Source organism: Rhipicephalus sanguineus, chromosome 6, assembly GCF_013339695.2.
Source record: "Rhipicephalus sanguineus isolate Rsan-2018 chromosome 6, BIME_Rsan_1.4, whole genome shotgun sequence".
Lineage (NCBI taxonomy): Eukaryota > Metazoa > Arthropoda > Arachnida > Ixodida > Ixodidae > Rhipicephalus > Rhipicephalus sanguineus.
The window spans coordinates 150,152,973-150,171,503 of NC_051181.1; the positions used below are offsets into that span (position 1 = coordinate 150,152,973).

General features: G+C 46.3%; 2 protein-coding genes across 3 annotated transcripts in view; one reads left to right on the top strand and one right to left on the bottom strand.

Moving 5' to 3' along the window:
• The window catches only part of LOC119396776 (diacylglycerol kinase theta), a 64,809-nt gene extending 59,483 nt beyond the window's left edge, over positions 1-5,326 (top strand). Inside the window, exon 20 of the mRNA XM_049417216.1 lies at positions 5,122-5,326. Coding sequence (XP_049273173.1) covers positions 5,122-5,256 — 135 coding nt within the window. The 3' untranslated portion in view covers positions 5,257-5,326. The remainder of the gene's footprint in view (positions 1-5,121) is intronic.
• Positions 5,327-16,634: 11,308 nt separating this feature from the next.
• Positions 16,635-18,531, bottom strand: LOC119396777 (mitochondrial nicotinamide adenine dinucleotide transporter SLC25A51). Of its 2 annotated transcripts, none has more exons than XM_037664104.2 (2): positions 18,354-18,531; positions 16,635-17,630 (listed from the first exon to the last, which is right to left on the bottom strand). In XM_037664104.2, the coding sequence occupies exon 2, from the start codon at positions 17,549-17,551 to the stop codon at positions 16,646-16,648; it is 906 nt and encodes a 301-aa protein (XP_037520032.1). In that variant the 5' UTR covers positions 17,552-17,630; positions 18,354-18,531; the 3' UTR covers positions 16,635-16,645. The 2 variants fall into 2 exon arrangements, with proteins under 2 accessions (XP_037520032.1, XP_037520033.1); XM_037664105.2 differs by lacking the exon at positions 18,354-18,531 and adding an exon at positions 17,731-17,931.

Consider the following 18,531-nt stretch of genomic DNA (forward strand, 5'->3'; position numbering starts at 1 on the left):
ATATCTCATATGTTGGTCATTTCAGAAGAGGGATTTGACGTCAGGTTTCGAGAAACAAATCAATGCTGGTCTCCAGAATGACTGAAATCTGGACGCCGATTATGAAATGTACAGTATTTGTTCCACGGTTATGTTATACAACACATGGTGACCGCACGGGCGCCTCACGAAAAAAAATGTTTCATGGATATGTGGCTCAGGAACACGGTTAAGAAAAAAAAGCAATAAATTGTAATGTAACGCGAAGAACGGAAAGCAGCTCGAAATTGCCAGCGCATCGCTCGACCCCAAAGGACGCACGGAAAGAACGCACACAGGACGAGCGCGAACTTATGCGTCACAGCTCGACACTTGAAGCGCACTGCTCAAACATAAAGGACGCACGAAACAAACGAACAGGTACACACAAGACGAGCGCGAACTAATTGTCACAGTTGTTACTTATTTCTGTTTGAACAGCGCGCTCCTTTCGCAAACGCGGCCGCTGCAGCGAGCGAAGCGAAGCAAAAGCACCCCACCGGCCGCCCCTTCTTTCCTTGAGATAAGCGCACGAAAGCGACGACGCCCTGTAGAGCGAACAGCAACGGAGTTCGCAGGGGCGGGGCGACGATCGTTAAAGCGCGCAACACGCGCGCACGTCGCGCCATCTATGTGGCCACTAAGAAAGCATGCCGAATTACATGGTGTATATAAATAGCTCGCCGTTAGCAGGCTGAGAGACGGTGCTGTCGTGGCCTAACGTCTAACGCGGCGGGCTGCAAAGCGAGAGGTCGCCCGTTCGATTCCGCGCGTCGGAAAGAATTTCTTAATTATTTTTCTTTGTGGCCTTTCTATATATATACATACTTATACATATACGGTGAATGACGGCGACGGGGACGGACATTTTCCAGCCGAGACTGTCCATATAATTGCTATCGCAATAAAAGGGGGGGCCAAGACAGTCATGTGTGGGCCGGCCCGCGTGTTTGAGACCCCTGCTATAGACAAGTGAGCAAACAGGCGACATGGCAGCCAGTTATTCTTACCCGCTCATTAAGGAGTCAAAGCTACTCATTCCCTCATGAAGAACGTACTCATTGCAGACACACAACGACATACTAAAGTTTCAGAAGAAGCGAAATGTATCAAATTGTAGTGAGGAAACTAATCGGACTGGCACACGCAAACGCTCGTAATCACTGTGGAATAAGAACAGTGGTGCATAGAATGAGACAGCGTGGATGCTGGCCATGTTGTTCACGCAAGTATAGAGCAAACTCTCCGCGTAAGCAGTTTTCTCAGTCGTAGCGGTGCAACCATTAGCACCACCCCATTTTACTCCTGGCCACATTCTCCTGGCCACTTACGTACACTAATGCCACATGTATAACGAAACAATGGCTTTTTCTCTCAAGAAAATTCGACGACGCACACCACCGAGGAAAGTAGGCGAAAGGAAAGAGCGTGGTGTGCGTCGTCGAATTTTCTTGTAATATGCACCAACTAGCCCAACAACAAGTTTTACTAAAGCTTTTTCTCTCGATCGGGTGAACAGCAGCGCTCAATAATGTTCGAAAACTTCTCGTGGGGGCTTGCCGTCCGTCTCTATGTGACACTGCAGATTGATATATTTATTCATTTCGTAACATTGGGAGCGATGGCTACCTCTTGCACAAGATCTTCCACAAAGTCCGACTGTCACCTCGGGCAGACAGAAAGGACGCAGGAACACAAGCAACCGGCACAATGACCAGCACTGAAGCACACTTGAACTGATCACAAACATTGTTGAGGTTTTAACGCTACATTTAAAATTCGTTGGTGTGAGTGGAGACCATGGTGCGACAATGCAGGAACCGTGTTCTAAACCTGTGATTGGTGCAGTGTCGAAGAGTATGTCGCCATTCTTACTAAGTATTTGTTAGATTGGCTCACGTGCTTGCAGATAGCGTCACACGAGCGTTACCACTGCGGTGGGGGTGGCAAACATTTTATTGTTGCCACTGTGGACACCGGGGGTAACGCTGAGGGATTATAACAAGCATCCACTACAACGAATTTGTCTCTAGCAAACAGACCGCCGTTCACGTCTCTTGCAGCGGCCTTGCGAGGTGAACTTTGGACATTGAACAAGGCCTTATTGCGGACTGATAGTTTAAAGTGCCTAAAAACGTGACCGCACGGGTCTATCGTGTCAGTGCCGCGTCGTGGTGTTTTCTCATAGCATATATAACAGACATCACGAAACGCCCGTCTTTTTGTACTGGGGGGATGGGTAAGCGGACTGGTGGTGGAGTGGCGGGGTAGGTAGAGTGAGCACTTGCCTCTACGCGAATAACAAACGCTGAATGGCTCAACAATGGGGAACACATACAACGCAGCAGTAAGAAAGCAGTCGCAGTTGCGACACTGGACCTGTATTCTCTTCCAGTTGCCACTTTCAGCCTGTGATCAAATGTATGAAGGGAAGCTGGGAATGTGGAAAGCCACCAGGACGTAATATCTCCCTGCATCGCGTCGAATCTGACCACACGATGACTTCTCAACAAACATACGCTAAAAGGAACGTTCACCCATACACTACACCCCGGAGGCCCGATGTGACCATGCAACGTAGCTCTTAGGTATGCGGTAACCTGAAAGAACAGGCGTTCCACGAGAAATGTAATTCACTAGGTTTTGTGGTGCGCGCCCTTTCGATCCCCCGCGGACACCAGCTCAGGCGTTCCTTCAAGACTGGCACGCGTGTACACCTGAGCTCATTTGCACCAGGCACGCTCGCATGCCCTGCTAAGCAAGCTCGCGGCCATGATTCCTGCCCACGCAACTGACTGTAGTCGACTGCACAGTTTGCACTTCTATGCACTCACGGGCGACGTGAATGACTTGCTCTCTTCCTGTGTTGCCACTTCGTTCTTTCTCACGAGTCTTACGTTGGCCCTGCATCTTACACCCCCCGGTCCCCGCTATCGATGTCTTACCGCCATCCTCGTACGACTGCTGTTTTGTTTTCCACTGTTTGATGAGTTTCCATCGTCAGGCAACGAGGGACGCACAGGTACGGTTTTCATCAAAACAACACCCACTACTGCTAGAAGACTCCTTCAAGGTTGACTGGGATTTCTATTTGTATACAGCGAAATCGAGACCTCGGGCCGTATTTTGTAACGATCCATTTCCTTTTTAATTCTTCTTTTCTTGTTTTCATTTGTCTATCTCGGCGCGACCCGAGCATGACGAATAACTAACTGCATCGTTACAAAATACAGGCCCTGCGAGCGTATTTTGTGGCTGCATTTTGTAATGATCCGTCTCGTTTCCTTTTCTGTTTTTGCATTGGCTTGAACGAGGCCGCGCCACAGCGTAATCGTCACGCGGTCAGCCACTTGGCACGGCGAGTGACGAGAAAATGACACCCAAACGTGAAATGGATCGTTAGATCGTTTCAGAATGCGGGTCCCTGAGGCTGCATTTGTTGCGATCCATTTCATTTGATTATCTGGTGCTGCCTCATTGGATAGAACGAGGCCGTCACCGTTATCGACGGTGACGTATATAGATAACAAGATATGACTACTGCTGTAGCTACGAAACCGCACTATAAACGCAAGATGACAGACTTAACCATCATCAGTTTGGAAACCTTGTGGATCCTTCGGCGTACATAGAAGAAAGTGTATCGCCTGTTACAGCCTGAGCAGGACACTTGTTTCCAGACCGCGACGGCATTTTTTCATCACACACTGTACGCGGTATTCGAAGAAGTTTGTTTTTATCAGCGTAATCTTTCATATTTCATCGTACATTGACTGCTTCGCAATCACCGGCACATGAGTCGACGTCTTGGCAGCCGTAATTGCTGCGCACGAACGACAATGCTAGACTGTTCGAAAATTGTTACCGCGGTGATCCGGTTTCTAAATCGCCCTCGGATAAAAATCCCGGTCAATTCTGAACGAGCTTGAACATGAGCTTATCGAACCACTGTTCGATGCGAATATATTATGAAGGTTTCAGCAACATAATCAGAGCAGCACGTTGTTTTTCCTATTCATGTGAGTGTTCCAAGATGTAACTTCGTAAGAGACGAACCTTCGGCGTGAGATGAGAGTTTGACATAATATAAATATAGCTGTCAGCACAGTGTATAAATGTGCAGTGTAGCGAAAGTTGACCGGCAGTCTCCTGTCAGTTTGTCTGTGTTCTGCCCTGCGGCGCGAACTTAAGAAAAAAAAAATGAAACAACGTTCACCATAGATACTTGTCTAGCAGATCAACATCTATAAGCGGAAGAAAAAAAAAAGAAGAGTACATAAGCGTTGCAGTTCCTCTATGACTTTTCTCATCGCTGACATTGTATTTTCTGACAGACATGCTAATTTAAATTTTTAATGTGCTAATTTTCTTGCGAGAACATCATTTCAGGTTCACATTCATCTCATATTATTATGATGACATAATCGAGAACCGAATGCGCAAACAACCAGTTGCAAACAAACGCTTGATTTCAAATATTATAAAACACTGTGTAGTTTTCTCGTTCGCCCCAGAAAAAAGACGAAAACAATGTGGCTGATCCGGAGGTTTGTAGAAGGAAGCGGTAGTAGACCACTGCTATTCCCGCACGCCACACTTCGCACATTCACTGAACAGACCAACGCGAAAGAACAGTCTCAGCACGTGGTGAACATTCATAAGCCACCGCTGTACCCGAAGACACCGTCATCGCCACCAGCAACGGGTGGGAGAAAAAACAGCAACTACGTGTCTTCAGCCGGTCACGTGGGAGCATATTTATATTGTCTGCGCGCGATCGGAAGGCTATCTGCTACTTCGACGCGCGAACGCAGTAATCGACGAAACACTTCGCGGCCACACCGCCATTGAGCGACCCACAAACACGCCAGTCGGACGCCCTGCCCGAACCCTTCCCCTTTCTCCCTTTCTGCACACTCTTCTCTCGCTGCTCTTTAGCGCCTAGGAGGCTGGCGCCCTTTCTTTAACGACTTCTCTCTCACCCTCCTCCTTTTTCTTTCTTTTCCGTTCCTTTATCTTACTTTTTATTTTCCTGTCCGCTCTTTTCCTGCTCCTCTGCTTCTCTGTCCCCCGCCACTTCCGGTCCCCTTTCGTGCCCCGCAGGCCACGATGCTCAAGAAGAGCAAGAGCAAGATCCGGCGCCGCAACACTGAGCCGACCATGGTTCTGGCAAGCCTGGAAGGCCCGCAGCAGCCGCCTCCGACGACCAGTACGAGCCACACCATGGGACCCTTCTGAAGAGGGTCTTCGTGGGACTCTTTCAGCCAGGACAGCTAAACTTTGCAGTGCGCGCGCGCCTTCGGTGACTTTCTTTGTGCGTGCTGACGTTGCGGCAGTGACAGACCGCATGGGGTAACGCCCCAACGTACTTGAAAGCCCCCCTTCGGGACGCCGGCTTTCCCTGCTTTTGTCTCTACCTAGCTTTCGCGATACGGTGGGACAGTGCGACACACTGTTCTGCTGCGCAGATCAACTGCCGCTTGCGTGAGCCTCCCGCTTGGTCAAAGCGGCAAAATTTCGTCGTTGACGGCTGCCTGTAGCAACGCGCAGTGTGGAACTGAACAACTGGGTATACCAGGGCGCTACACGTGGAAGCGATTTGTTGTTATGGTAACGTAGATGATCCTCTGGTCAGGGTTAGTGACCTGTCTCGAGAGGAGTCCTCGCTCTCAACTAAACGCTCGAGCGCGTCTCATTGTAATCGCCTACGGCACGTAGAGGTGGTTTCGTCGTCACTTTCGCTCAGCTTGTCACACTATGCAAGTGCTTTAAGATCTCGTGCTCACTCGCAGTTATCAAATGACAAAACACACGAGGACGCTGTAAATGAGTCGAAATAAGTCGAGAGCTATTTTGCGCTTTCGTGACCGTACGCTTGAAAAAGTGAGGCGCAAAGCTATATATATAGGCTAATGCTGGAGGTTAGCCCACCAATTATGATTTAGAAAAAAAAAAAGAAAGCTATTCTCAGAATCCAGCTGTTCGTGCGGGACGTCGGCCGTCTGGACTATAGGCTTCAAGTGCCACCGATTCTGCTGAAGCTCTCAAGCTTTCTGTATTTTCTGGCCCGTAGCCCATCTCAGCTATTGCGTCGCGTGCTCCGCACTAGTGTTCGGCGAATGCCTATAGCATTCTCTCATTTGGTTCTTCGTGTCTCACAAGCGGATGGCCTGCGTCTTCGCGACTGTGCTCGTATCATCTAATGTTTTCCTTCGTGTCTTGTCGTATATTACAGTGTGCATCCGTGGAACCCACCGCAGAGGTCTTCGTGACCTGCATCCCTCGCCTTCTGTTCTTTTATTTTCTCTCTCTCTCTCTTCAGCGTGATGCGTACTGTGCCGTTCTTCTATACGTCTTGCCTGGCTGAAGTACTGGGTTGTATTGTGGATTACGGAGCCTTGCTCGGGCGCATATATATACGGACGCCATTGAGGGCAAGACGTGTCTTGTGGCGCTCCCTGTCCCTTTTTCAGCGTACTACGATGCTGCTCCCTTCTGCACCGTTGTTCTTATAAACTCAAACCATATCCGAGTCATTCCAGCCTTTGGATGCGTACAAACGGAGAGAAAGAAAAAAAAAAAGAAGAAGAAATACCTACGCCGTTCTACTTTCGCTTCGATGTGGTTTGTTGGTCCTTCAGTGGCATTCCGTGGGCCCGACAGTTCGAGCGGGCTCACAAAAGTTACAGCACTTGCTTTTTGTAGGCTATATACATATATCCATATCTACGATATGTAAATACGGTAGCCGTTATTACGAGGTTTTATCGTTAAGTTCACAATAACTAAGTGACCGTAGCTCTAAATAAAACACGGGCAGGAGTGTCATTCCTTGAGGTGTAGTTGCGAAGTTTTCTATAGAGCACGTGTTCGTAACACCCTTTTCCGCAGGCTATTCTCAATCTAGGCAACTATAGGGAAACACCCACTTTTAGAAGAGCTGTGTATATAATCTATGTATAACTCGAGAGCTGGCGTTAATTGTAATGGACAACGCATAACAGGCACGTTTCTCATTTGGAGCTAGCACCGCATCTGTAAGGCAGTAGGTGGGCAGTTGACGCTCGAATTCCAATGCATCGTCAGGCGTTCGGACGTGTAGCCTTGTGCTTTCAGCAGTGGAACAGTACGCGACGCACCGTTGACGAAGAAAACACTCCCCCAGTTGTACGTCATAACAGTGTACGGCTTTGAGAGGAACATGTCGCACAGACGTTTTTGATATGCAATACAGAAATGCATTTCTTGGCAGCGAGTTACCGAAAGGAAGAAAAACAAAAGATGTCGAGGGCAGCCCTGTTTGCACCCTACTACAGAGTCACAGGGATATTTTGGTTAGGACGGCGCACAGCGCTTTTTTTTTTTTTTGCAGCGCTTAAAACGTCGATGATGAAATCTTTCTTTACCCCTCATTCAGCTGAAAGTATATCTCGTGGAGATATCGTTTCTCACGAACTAATTAACTGCTAGATGCATGTGTGTAGCTTGTCGATGTAGGCACTCAAGGTTGAACTCATGTACAGCCAGTCGCAAAAAGAGTGCGGTACCACATTTTGCGTCTTTGAGAACGCGATATGTACGTTGCAACACACACCGAACACTACAGGTCTAAATCAATATTGTATACGCGTAAAGACAAAAGAACACGATGAATGGTTGTGCGCTATCGAGGCAGATGTGCGCCAGGGATCGAAAAGATCTGCCGTAGACATAAAAATATTATGACGATTTTCTCGTACCCTGAACGCGGTTAGCGTATTGTACTTATGTCTAGAGTTTCTCCGGTGCAGTGCAGGTGGTCGCTCGTGTAAACTAGAGTAAAGAAAGAAAATGAAACGCTTCCTTGAATTACGAAGATGCCCTCGCACGTGACACTAAAAAAAGCTCGCTTGACTTTTAGCAGCCATGCAACACACTTTCAACGCACACCTTGTCATATACTTACCCGTCATAATCGAGGCAGGGCTGCTTTTCACAGATAGAGCATAGCATCTACCAGTCGGCGGCGCTCGGGAACTCTGCATTGCCTCGTCGTGTTTTCCAGCCGTCAGGCGCCCCACGTATTGCCCAAAGATCTTTGATCCCAACTGAGTCCAGTTCCCGCTCAAACAAACCGGGCCGAGTGCCTCTGTTGTACCCAGTGTAATTAGCCAGAGCACGCTCCCCTCTTGCTTAAGCACTGTTATAGAACAAGGTGCCTCGCCAGAAGCAAAGCTCGCTTGAGTTTCAGGTCTAGCATGATATGTAGAGAACACACGTGCATATTTAGGCATAGACACACAGATACGACGAAGCGTACACTGCTTTGTAGGAGTGCTAATTAAAAAAAAAAGTTTAAGAAGACGAAGTTAAACACTTTCTTGACGTGACACACAGATAGGGCTCGCAACACGTCGGCTACTAACATAGCGTAAAAGGAGAAAAAGAAAAAAAAAAACTGTCCACGAGCTGTACACATGTTGATAGGCATGACGTCAATAAACGATTTATGTCACGGAAATGCACGATTCTCTGTTCCTTCCTTGCGGCGATTAACAGTGGTCAAGCAAGGGTGGCCCCAGCCCATAGCCAAGATTTCGACAAGACGACTTGTGTTTATCACAGCGCAGACAAATACAGTTCTATAAACATCGTCTCTCGATTGAGGCTTTCGTTGTTCGACCACTGTTTTAACAATTAGTCTCCATCTTCCTGGATTTTTTTTTGTTTCATATTCTTCTAATAACAACACGTGTGAGGTACCCAAGACATCACCTTGGACACAGCGCTTGATAATTTGAACATGGATGGACCGGTAAGTTCGAAATTACTTTGTCGTTATGACCTGAGTGAAACGCAATGCGGTGTGCACCCGAAAAGCCTGACCTTCAGAAGGACTGACTGTCGGGCTTGTTAGCCTTGCGTTATCACCGTATGTTGATTTAGGGAAAATTAAACACGAAAGATGAAGGCAGACAAGGTCATGCCTTGGTGGTCTGTTTCTTGTCGCGAAGATATTTAAAAAGTTACTCTAGGTCCGCACAAAAGAATACAATAAAGCCACTGGTCGAGAACGTTCAATCCAGCACAGCGGAGACAGCAAAATTACGACTCTTCGTCTGTCTTCGTTTTAAAGGGGTCATGAAGCACCCCTTGGGCTTGTTGAAAAAACACATCCTGCAGAAAGCTGACACGGCTATGAACTGCTCTGCCAAATATTACAGTCGTGCGCGCCGCGTAAAGGCCACAAGCGGAGCGCGAAGTTGTCGTTTCTTCAGGCGCCCTCTTTTCAAATAGAGGCCGGTTCTCACTCTCGTCGGTGGGCGGGGCGTCTGCCCGTTGACGTCGCGGATCTGCCTGTTTACGTCGCAAGAGACATAGCATGCTTATTGGCCGATAGCCGCCGTAAATCGAGAGCGGCGTTCGGATCAGATGCGCTTCTTGCCACGGGGTGCCGCCACTTGCCGGCGCCGCACTCCTCAGTACACGGTAGCCGCACTCGCGCACGCGAATCACAGCGGGAGAGCGATCGCGCGTTTCATGACGCGCGCTGACGTAACTTCTTTCCCCCGTGCCATCCCTCTCTGTGTAGCTTCCAGTGCGCTCGTCGGCACGAGAAAAGGGAGAAAGCGCTGAAAGCGTGCGCCAAACCCCCGTAACTCCGCTCATTCTTGACGGATTCGAGAAATTTTTGCGGCAATCGATTCGGAAGGCAGTAAACTCCGATACTGAGGTCATTAGATCATTACATGGAAAAGTGGTTCATGACCCCTTTAATTTTGTAGGATATCGGTGACAATGTCAATTCTGCCGCTGACGGATCGCTTCGCACAGTGCTGCGTTACGTTCATCTAATGCTAAGTGTACAAATAGTCAAGTGAAAAGCACTATTCACGGGCTGCCGCTCAGTGCAGACTGTTGGAATGAACACCGATATAGGCAGCCTTTTGCACCCTCATAAGAATCCAGCAAACGCTGCAAAATTTATAGGTTGAAATACAAACAATTCACGGGTCTGTCCACCGCGTCTGTCCGTCTGTCCACAGCGCATGATATGTTTGCCTGCTTGTTATAAGACCCAGTCGCGAGCAAACGGAAAGCGTACGAATTGACCCGGCGTTATCTCGTACGTTATTGCACGCATTATCATCTCAAGGAGGAGCGGCATATTCACTGCAGCTCCGTGGCTACAGCGTTGCGCTGCTGAGGTCGTGCGTTCGATCGAAGTCTCTGCGCTCAGTGCGCTGTCTCATTATGATGGCAGGATGTAAAAACAATCGCGCATTTTATTTTGTTGAAGGAGTACTGACGCAAAAATTTTACATTTGGGTTTCTTTTTCTGTTCCAATAAGCAGCTGTCGACTCACTTATCAAGGCAGGAAACCTCGTTTGCTCGAGCGTGCGACAGTTAATTATTTGGAGAAGTTTTTATAGCGCCGGGTCGCAGTTTCGGTTTGAGAGAGCGTCTAGAGAGGCGGGACCCCGGCCGTCGGCAGGGGGCTGCAAAAGGGGCGCTTTAAATATGTTCTTAAATTTGACCATAAATTTGTTCGTTATATCTGATATTCGTTGTAACAGAGAAGAAAGTTCTACAAGTTGGCAATCTTGCTCGCGCAAAAATGTCGCTCCCGCGGTGTTGCCCTCAATCTTCTCTCTTGTGCCCAAAGTGGTGACAGGGCGCATGGGACAACGTTCAACTCCGCTGCAACCACTGGCGTAGCCAGGGGGGAGGGGGGGAGGGTGAGGTTGGGGGTTCTAAACCTCCATCGAAATTTTCCAATTTTGCACGTGTTTATTTTACACGCACGTATACAAGTGCAGGCACGAACATACATAAAATATGGTAGAACCCCCCTCCCCCTTTTCCCCCGAAAAAAAAAAAAAGACTTTCTCGCTGCGACTGCAACGTTTATCTTGTGGCCACTGTCCACGGCTCTGAATATCTGCAGCCTTGACTCGAGAGAAACAAGTATTCGTCTTCGTTGCCATTTCTGATGCTGCCAGACCAGTGGCGTAAATCCAGAAGAATGGGCGACACACATCAGACCATGGCGGCCATTTTGTTTTTATACGTAAGAGTTGTATATTTATTTACAGAAGAATGAAACCATGCTTTAAAACAAAATTTTAAAAACGAGCATGAGGTCCCAGCTCGAGCAATTGCATTGTTTTATTCAGTCTTCTTTGAACCGGTTGAGCGGCTTTCGCGATTTTTATAATCTGACACAGCTGAAGGGTATTGAACACAGGTACACAATAAAAAAATAACGAGCCTTTAAAAAAAGTCGAATGCCCTTTACTTAACTGTCATGTATTTCAAATATATGATGTTATAACGCTAAATCTCAAAGGGGGACATTTGCAACACAAGGGGAGTCAGGACCCCCCTGATCCCCCCCCCCCCCCCCCCCCCGTCCGCCCATGATTTACGCCGACGTGTCCGACAACAGACGGGTGACCGAAATCGGAGTGCTGCTGCGCTTGCCTTTTTTCAAAGCAGGACAAGTGGCGCCACCATTCGTCTCCACATGAGCTTCCAAAATTTTCCCCGTTCTGTTCATGCGGTGGCACAACCAGCTGACTCCGCTTTTTTCTTTTTCTCGCTCGATGATCGAAATTCCAGCAACTTTTTCAAAGGAGAAGAAAAGTGTCGTTGTGAATTGTCTTTCAATATTTATTTTGCTTTTGCCACCTCTCGAGTTTTGAGCGTCGGCCGAACCAAGTATTTCTTCGCTGTCAGGCGATATCGCGGCAGGTCTCATGCTTTTGTTCTCGTTATGTAGATAATAAATCTCACCAGGGCCGTAGCCAGGAATTTTTTTTCGGGGGGGGGGGGGGGTGCAGTTGTTGAAAACCTTGACTATTTGAGAAAAATACCTATTTTTATTACTTATTTTCAGTAAAACACCCCCCTCCGGGAAAATTACAGGGGGGGGGGGGGCACTAGACCCCCTCCCCTCCGCTGGCTACGGGCCTGAATCTTACTGAAATGTAGCGTGACCAACAAAAGTTCGTATTTAGTTCGCTATAGCCGGTAATTCGCAATATCGGAGTTCGTCTCTCATGCCAACGCGCGCGTCATCTGCGCGATCCCGAGAGCAGTATATATCGAATGTCGGTACACGCCTTTTAGCTTGCTTCCAGTGCCATGTAATTGCGAAATGAATTTCAGGCTCTTTGAATTTGAAGTCGCAAGAGAGGAAAGCAGCGATAATAAATTGGTGCATACTGATGGAAGCGTTCATGGTCAATGCTCACGTTTAGATCATTTCCACAAATAAAACAGACCAAATACTGACGATTATTTTACTGACGCATGCACTCTAGGCATCTGCGCATGTGGTGTTGTCCAGCGGTCACACCGAGCCTTCATAATAGATATGAAGTCTAGGTATAATATGAGGTACACAAAATAAATCTGTCATTGTTATGATCAAAATTTGGAACGTGTATAATGCAGTGGTTAATTAGGACTGCTAATGTGTGCCTGGGGGCGGGGCTAGGCGCGGTAACGCCCCCTCGAGGTACTCGCACAGAGGAGAAATACTCGGGGAGAAGCGGGTTTGCGGACCACGTGACAACGACGTCACCAATTTGAGAGTAGGCGCTGATCAGTGACCTCGTTGTCACGCGATTCCGCAAACCCCGCAACGTCTCTCCCCCGTGCGAATACCCCTTAACTGACGCCCCCAGGGTGAAAGTGCGAACACAATGCTATGGCTACCACCGTAACCGGGCGAAAGACAGAAACAAAGCTGTTCCTGTAAAGGCTATGCAGATGCAAAGTACCCTAGCCAGGGTACTTCAATGTTTGTGTTTACTTTCCACGTATGCTACGTGTAGCAGCCGAAATACAAACACCAGTCAGGCAGGCCGTTTTCAGTGCTAACGAGGGGTTTCACGGACCTATCAGCCAGGGCCTCTGAGGTAGGTGGCCCCCATAGAGGGAACTGTCTGCCATTGAGCCGGCCTGAAAAAAAACTGGTGAGGAACTCCAGGTCGTTTCACAGCTTGTATTGTATATTAAAAAAAAAAAAAACCTCCATATGTATTTCTTCACAAAAATAAAGAAAGGTTAGTTATAGCTGGAAAAAGAGTAAGCCGGCCTCTTATAATTTCACGTCGACTGTGTTGCCACTGGTGCCAGCCTAATGTCGCATATTCTACGACCATTATATACTGTACTCGAGGATTGAAATGCAAAAATTTAGGTAAAGTTTCATAGTACTTTAGTTTCCAGAATGTACAGTTCATTTCATAGTAGTGTAATTTTGACTTGGACAATTACATCAGAGTCAACGTCACTTCTAGCTGCCAGATTTGCAGCGACTATTGCTCATGGCAGCAGTTACAAAAAAGATGTTGTGTTTCAATCCGTAAGCATACTGTACATTCGGATTGTCTTTGCGACAGGAAGGTTCACGAATGTTTCTAGTGAACCGTTCAGATTTGCTGAACCGATGGTGCCAAAATTTGATGTAATAGGAGGCCGGGGTATGGACTGCGAAGTGGTCCTGTGCCTGTACGTTCTACCTCATCAAGCCTCCATTCAAAGTAAGAATGCCTTATCTGCACTTTCAGATATGTAATCAGTCAAGCCTGGTAAATACAATGTTTAAAAAGATTGATGGGCATCATTGAATAGCACTCTGCGAATGGAAGTTATATACTAGCATATACTATGCAATTTGATACACAAGAACACTCTGTATTGATATCATTCATGAGTGAAAATATTTTCTTATGCAATAACGAACTGAGAGGCATCAGATGCATACATTTGTAGTTATATTTATGTTACCCAGATTCAGTCTGGACATTGAACACACATAGTTACTGCCCAAATGGACTTTTTTAGACATCATTTCGAGGTACCTACTCATGTTTGAAAAGGAATGTTATGGAAAGTGTAAAATTATCAGCATTGCTGAAGGCTCGAAACCTTTTTTATATCAAACCTTTTGATTTAATCAAGTTTAGATCGCATGAGTGAGTTTGCCAAATTCAAGCTAAACTGTTTTTTTTTTAGGCAGGAATAAAGTGACTTGAAAAGGCAGCATCCTTGTTACAAGTGTGTGGGAGATTTGGTGTGATGGAAATGCACTAATTGGTACTTGCCTGCTGCAATGCTCTGCTTTATGTATTAGCACCATGCGAGTGATTTCACAACTGAAAGCAACAGGTGATGCATCATCCTCTGCAAATCAAAATGTAAGCGTCAGCTTTCCAGTGTTGATGCACCGAGGGCAGCTATCTCATACCGAAACTGACTTGACACATGTGAGGTGATACATAATTTAAGGAGATATGTTGTACCATGCAGAGCAGCATAAAAGTTTCTGAAAGTACGGCATTAGTTTTCTTTCTTACATTTATCAATGTTCATTGGGTTGTTTGCTCCGTGCACATGCAACAGCCAGTAGTATGTTGCTTACATAGATCTTGTTCCAGCTTTGTGCTCTTGCGTAGTCGTTCATAGCAACAGTACTTTTAGGTGACAAATGATGAATTATGGAATTCCAGAACTGAGCAACTAGAATGAGAGCAATCTGGTCACGTGACGGCCTGTGTTGTTGCTTGTCGCTTTTGTGTGCAATATTGCTCATGTGGGGTTTGGGCTTTAATTGTATTGCCAATGGAAAAGAAGACATTAGCTTACAATTATAAATGCCAGCAAACTTTATAGACGAAACTGATGGCGATCGAACATTCAACGTTTTGCAATCTGGGCGACTTCACAGCTGTTGTTATTGCATTAAATCAGTACCGAAGCCCGTGGTACTTAAAAAGGCTACACTGAAGTTGAGGACACAAAAAGTGATGAATGCTAAAGGTTCAACTTTCAGGTGCATTTTATTTCTGTGCAATGCATGATTTGCTGCAACTAAGAGCAAAAGTGCGAGAAGCGGCATAAAGAACATTAAAATGATGCATACGCAGAACATCATAATAAAGCATTTATCAATAACCTGTGTAAATAGTATTGCTCTGTACATTTCTAAAAAAACGGGTTTGTACATACTAAGACAAAGCACTGTATAATGTAGCATACACGGAGGAAAAATGAGAAATTCACCACAAGAATTCGGAGACAGAGTAGTACTGTAACCAAGTACTCAAATGAAATCGAATGTCTGAAATACTGTTAAGTGCAGATTTGCCAGGTATTCCCAGTGCATAAAATATGAACATCACTAAATTCGGGGTATATCAAAATTAGCGGAATTTTGTAATGCTTCAGCTAACTTTTTCAAGTAAAAGCAACAGAAAAGCTTAAAAAAAAAGGAAATTGGCATTGATTGAAGCTAAAATCATTTGACTGCAGTGACTAAAGCTATTGGCTGAAAATTGCGACGAGCATGATTGCAAGGACTAAACAAGTGCTGCTGAAAGACTACTACTCACGGCTTTTTCTTTTAATGCTCTTGAAAGACTTTGGTCTATGTAGAATATTCATCTCTTCTTGAACGTCCCTGTCAGACTAATACATGATGGTTTGCAAAATGTATCTTCTTACTGCAAACCTTGAAAAGGATTTGTTCATTACCAAGTTTCTTGAGGTGCTTCTAGTGTGCAGTACTACACTGGGAATATGTGACGTCAGAAAGCCAAGTTTCTTTTTCTGAGAACACAGGCAGCTGTGAAAAAAGAAGAAAAAAAAAGACAAAAAAAAAAAACCCACGAAAACAGACAGGAAACATAGGCAATCACATTTGCAGACCTGACCTCGCATATATGAATTTGTCTTTCTGTATTTGACAGATCTTGATCTACATAAAAAAAGAACAGAGTCAGCATTTCTTGGTAATTTTCGAAAAGGTTGCACCTGATTGACTTGTTCTTTTATGACAGGCACACCAAATCATATTATTCAAAAAAGTGGCTTCACAATGCAATTTTGAGCAAATAAGTGATGTTTTTTTCTCTTTGGTAAAAATGTGGGTGAGACTAAGTAAGCTTTACACAATGTAGCCTTAAGTACATATGTTGTGCAAAAGGTAAAAACAATCAGATTTGGGAAAACTAGTTCTTTATGCCGGTATTGGTACTTTTCTCACAGCAACGAAATCTTAAAATAACGTAATGCTATTACAAAATTCGTACTGCGAACACAACCACAGCAAAGAGTGCATGTTTACAAAAGAATACGAAGCATTTTCTACAAGATAGTATTACTAATAAAATAACGTAAGATCAAGCATCCTCTCAATTATGGTGCATAATGTATTGAAATACCCAACAAGCATAACCAAGTATTTAAACTGAATCTCCCAAGGTCGGCACTGCCTTCCTAACGATGCCTCGTGCATGAATGAGCACGTGTACTTTTATGCTCTGGCCGCACAAAGATGCAACACGACACTAAAACAATATTCTCTACAAAGAAGCAAGCCCAAAGACATGTTCACAATGAAAATGTGTTACGGCTATCACTATAGTGGGTAGATCTACCGGAGCACAACTTCCTCTTCCAATAAACATGCACGTGTGAGATGTACTAACTACATAAGCTGCTTTATAACTAAAGCATGACTAAGGACGAAGCTCATTCACATACCCCACACAACCTAGCAAGCAATTTCACGGTAGATGCACGGTCCAAACAAAGCACCGAGTTTTGAAAAGGGTGTAGTGGGTTACAAAAAGCTCACCAACTGCCATGACTGCTGTGAACATAATGCATATATTGTGTCCTTAAGAACTCGTACGTTGCATTGATGATGCCCCATGACACTAGTGCCCGTGTGTAGTTAAGGTGCACACCGTAGAACATTTTGCGAAGGCTCTTGCGCTCTGCATAGGTCTCCTTGAAGACTGTTAACATGCTCAGGCGTGGAGGACCATACTGCACTTGGATTATTGTCTTAATAACGTTAATGGGGTAGAACACGGTGCTTACGAATGCGCCCACCACGGCGCCGCTGAGAAAGTCACTCAGTGTCCGCTGCCAGAGAACTGTCTTGTCCATCGGCACGAGGCGCCCCATTTCGTCTCTCAGGCTAAAGAACATGAACGTGCTCGGGCCGTTGCGGAGGAGAATGGGTACCAGTCCCCGGTAGTACTCCCTGATGCCATACGGAGACAGGAATTTGAATGCATCCATCGTGTTCTTGAAGCGGTGATGGTGTTCCTTGTCCTGCAGCAAGGCTTGAACCCTTTCCAGAGGAGTGAGTATGGCCTCTGTAGAGCCAGCCATGAGGCCAGCGAGGAACTTCACGGTAAGATCGCTCGCCTCGGGGAAATGATGAATCGTGAAGCGACTATAACCGCTGAACGTGCCGAACATGATGGAGACCGATATGGTCTTCTGCACAAGCGGTGGCAGGCAACCGCGGTAGAGGTGGCGGAAGCCTTCACTACGCAGCTGGTCCAAGGCGTGGTTGGTTCGCACACCGTGCAGCATCTGCCTAAACATCACTTTGTTCATTGGAAAAGTGCAGATTATGTTTACAAAGGCAGCACCCCAACCACAGACGAAAGCGCACATGTCATCGTCAGTCGTGGTGATGTGGTGGGCGGGGTGCCCTCGCTTCTGAAGGGTGACGGATCCCATTCTGGCGTCGACGTCGCACAAACGGTCACAATGAATGGGGTGGGCTATTTTCACATTGCAGCAGCTGCCGACGCTCAATCTGCAAGAGGAGGGTGTTGCATCACTGGCATGTTCTCTCTCCATCCTATAGGGCGTAAATGTCAACAAATCTATCAAGAAACAGACAAGCAAAGAAGCACCTGAAAACGTACAAGGGCTTAACAAGAGCCCTGCACCGGGGTCGTAGTAATGCGAACAATAACGCAAGACTTGGCAACCTTGAACTCCTCCAATCAAGGTTAGCGTATACAAGTTACTCAAGCTTTATGAACGCTATAATTTGAGCACAATGCACTTTTCGGTCGGGAAGGGTAGCATCAGCGGCGTAACGCCAGTAGTCGCTCGGTCCAAATGCGCCGAGAGCGAAAGCATTTTCTGCAGACACTACACGTGACAGTGCAGTAACGAAAACTAGTAAAAACTGCCCGGCTTCGAGATCAACATACGAGTCACGTTTTTCGGCGTTGCTTTTTCGCGCGTAAACAATAAGCCGCAAGGAGATACTTGAGCAGATCCTTTAAATTACCCTTCAAGAGAAAATTAAGAACGGCAAAATCATTAAAATGACAAGAGTCGCTGCAACGAATGGGACATTCCGACTCCCAGGAAATCCCACGTCGGGGCAGTTGACGCCACAAGGTTAAAAACACGAAAACAGGCAAAGAAAGAATAATAAAAATAAAGAAAAGAAACAACACCAAAAGCACCGAGACAGCACTTTCGATTTCTACCAGGCATGCATACTTATTGATCAGATGCTTACCTACTGCTGGCCGAAGCAGCACAATGTGTCAGAGCAAGCGGAAACTAGTTGCTTCCGTCACACTTCTGGTGAATAGAGAGAGCATTAGCTATTAAACTATACATCACCTGATTTCAATCACCTCACCGCCAATCAAAAAACAAAGACAGCTGTAAAACGCCACTGTTGCCGACAGGGC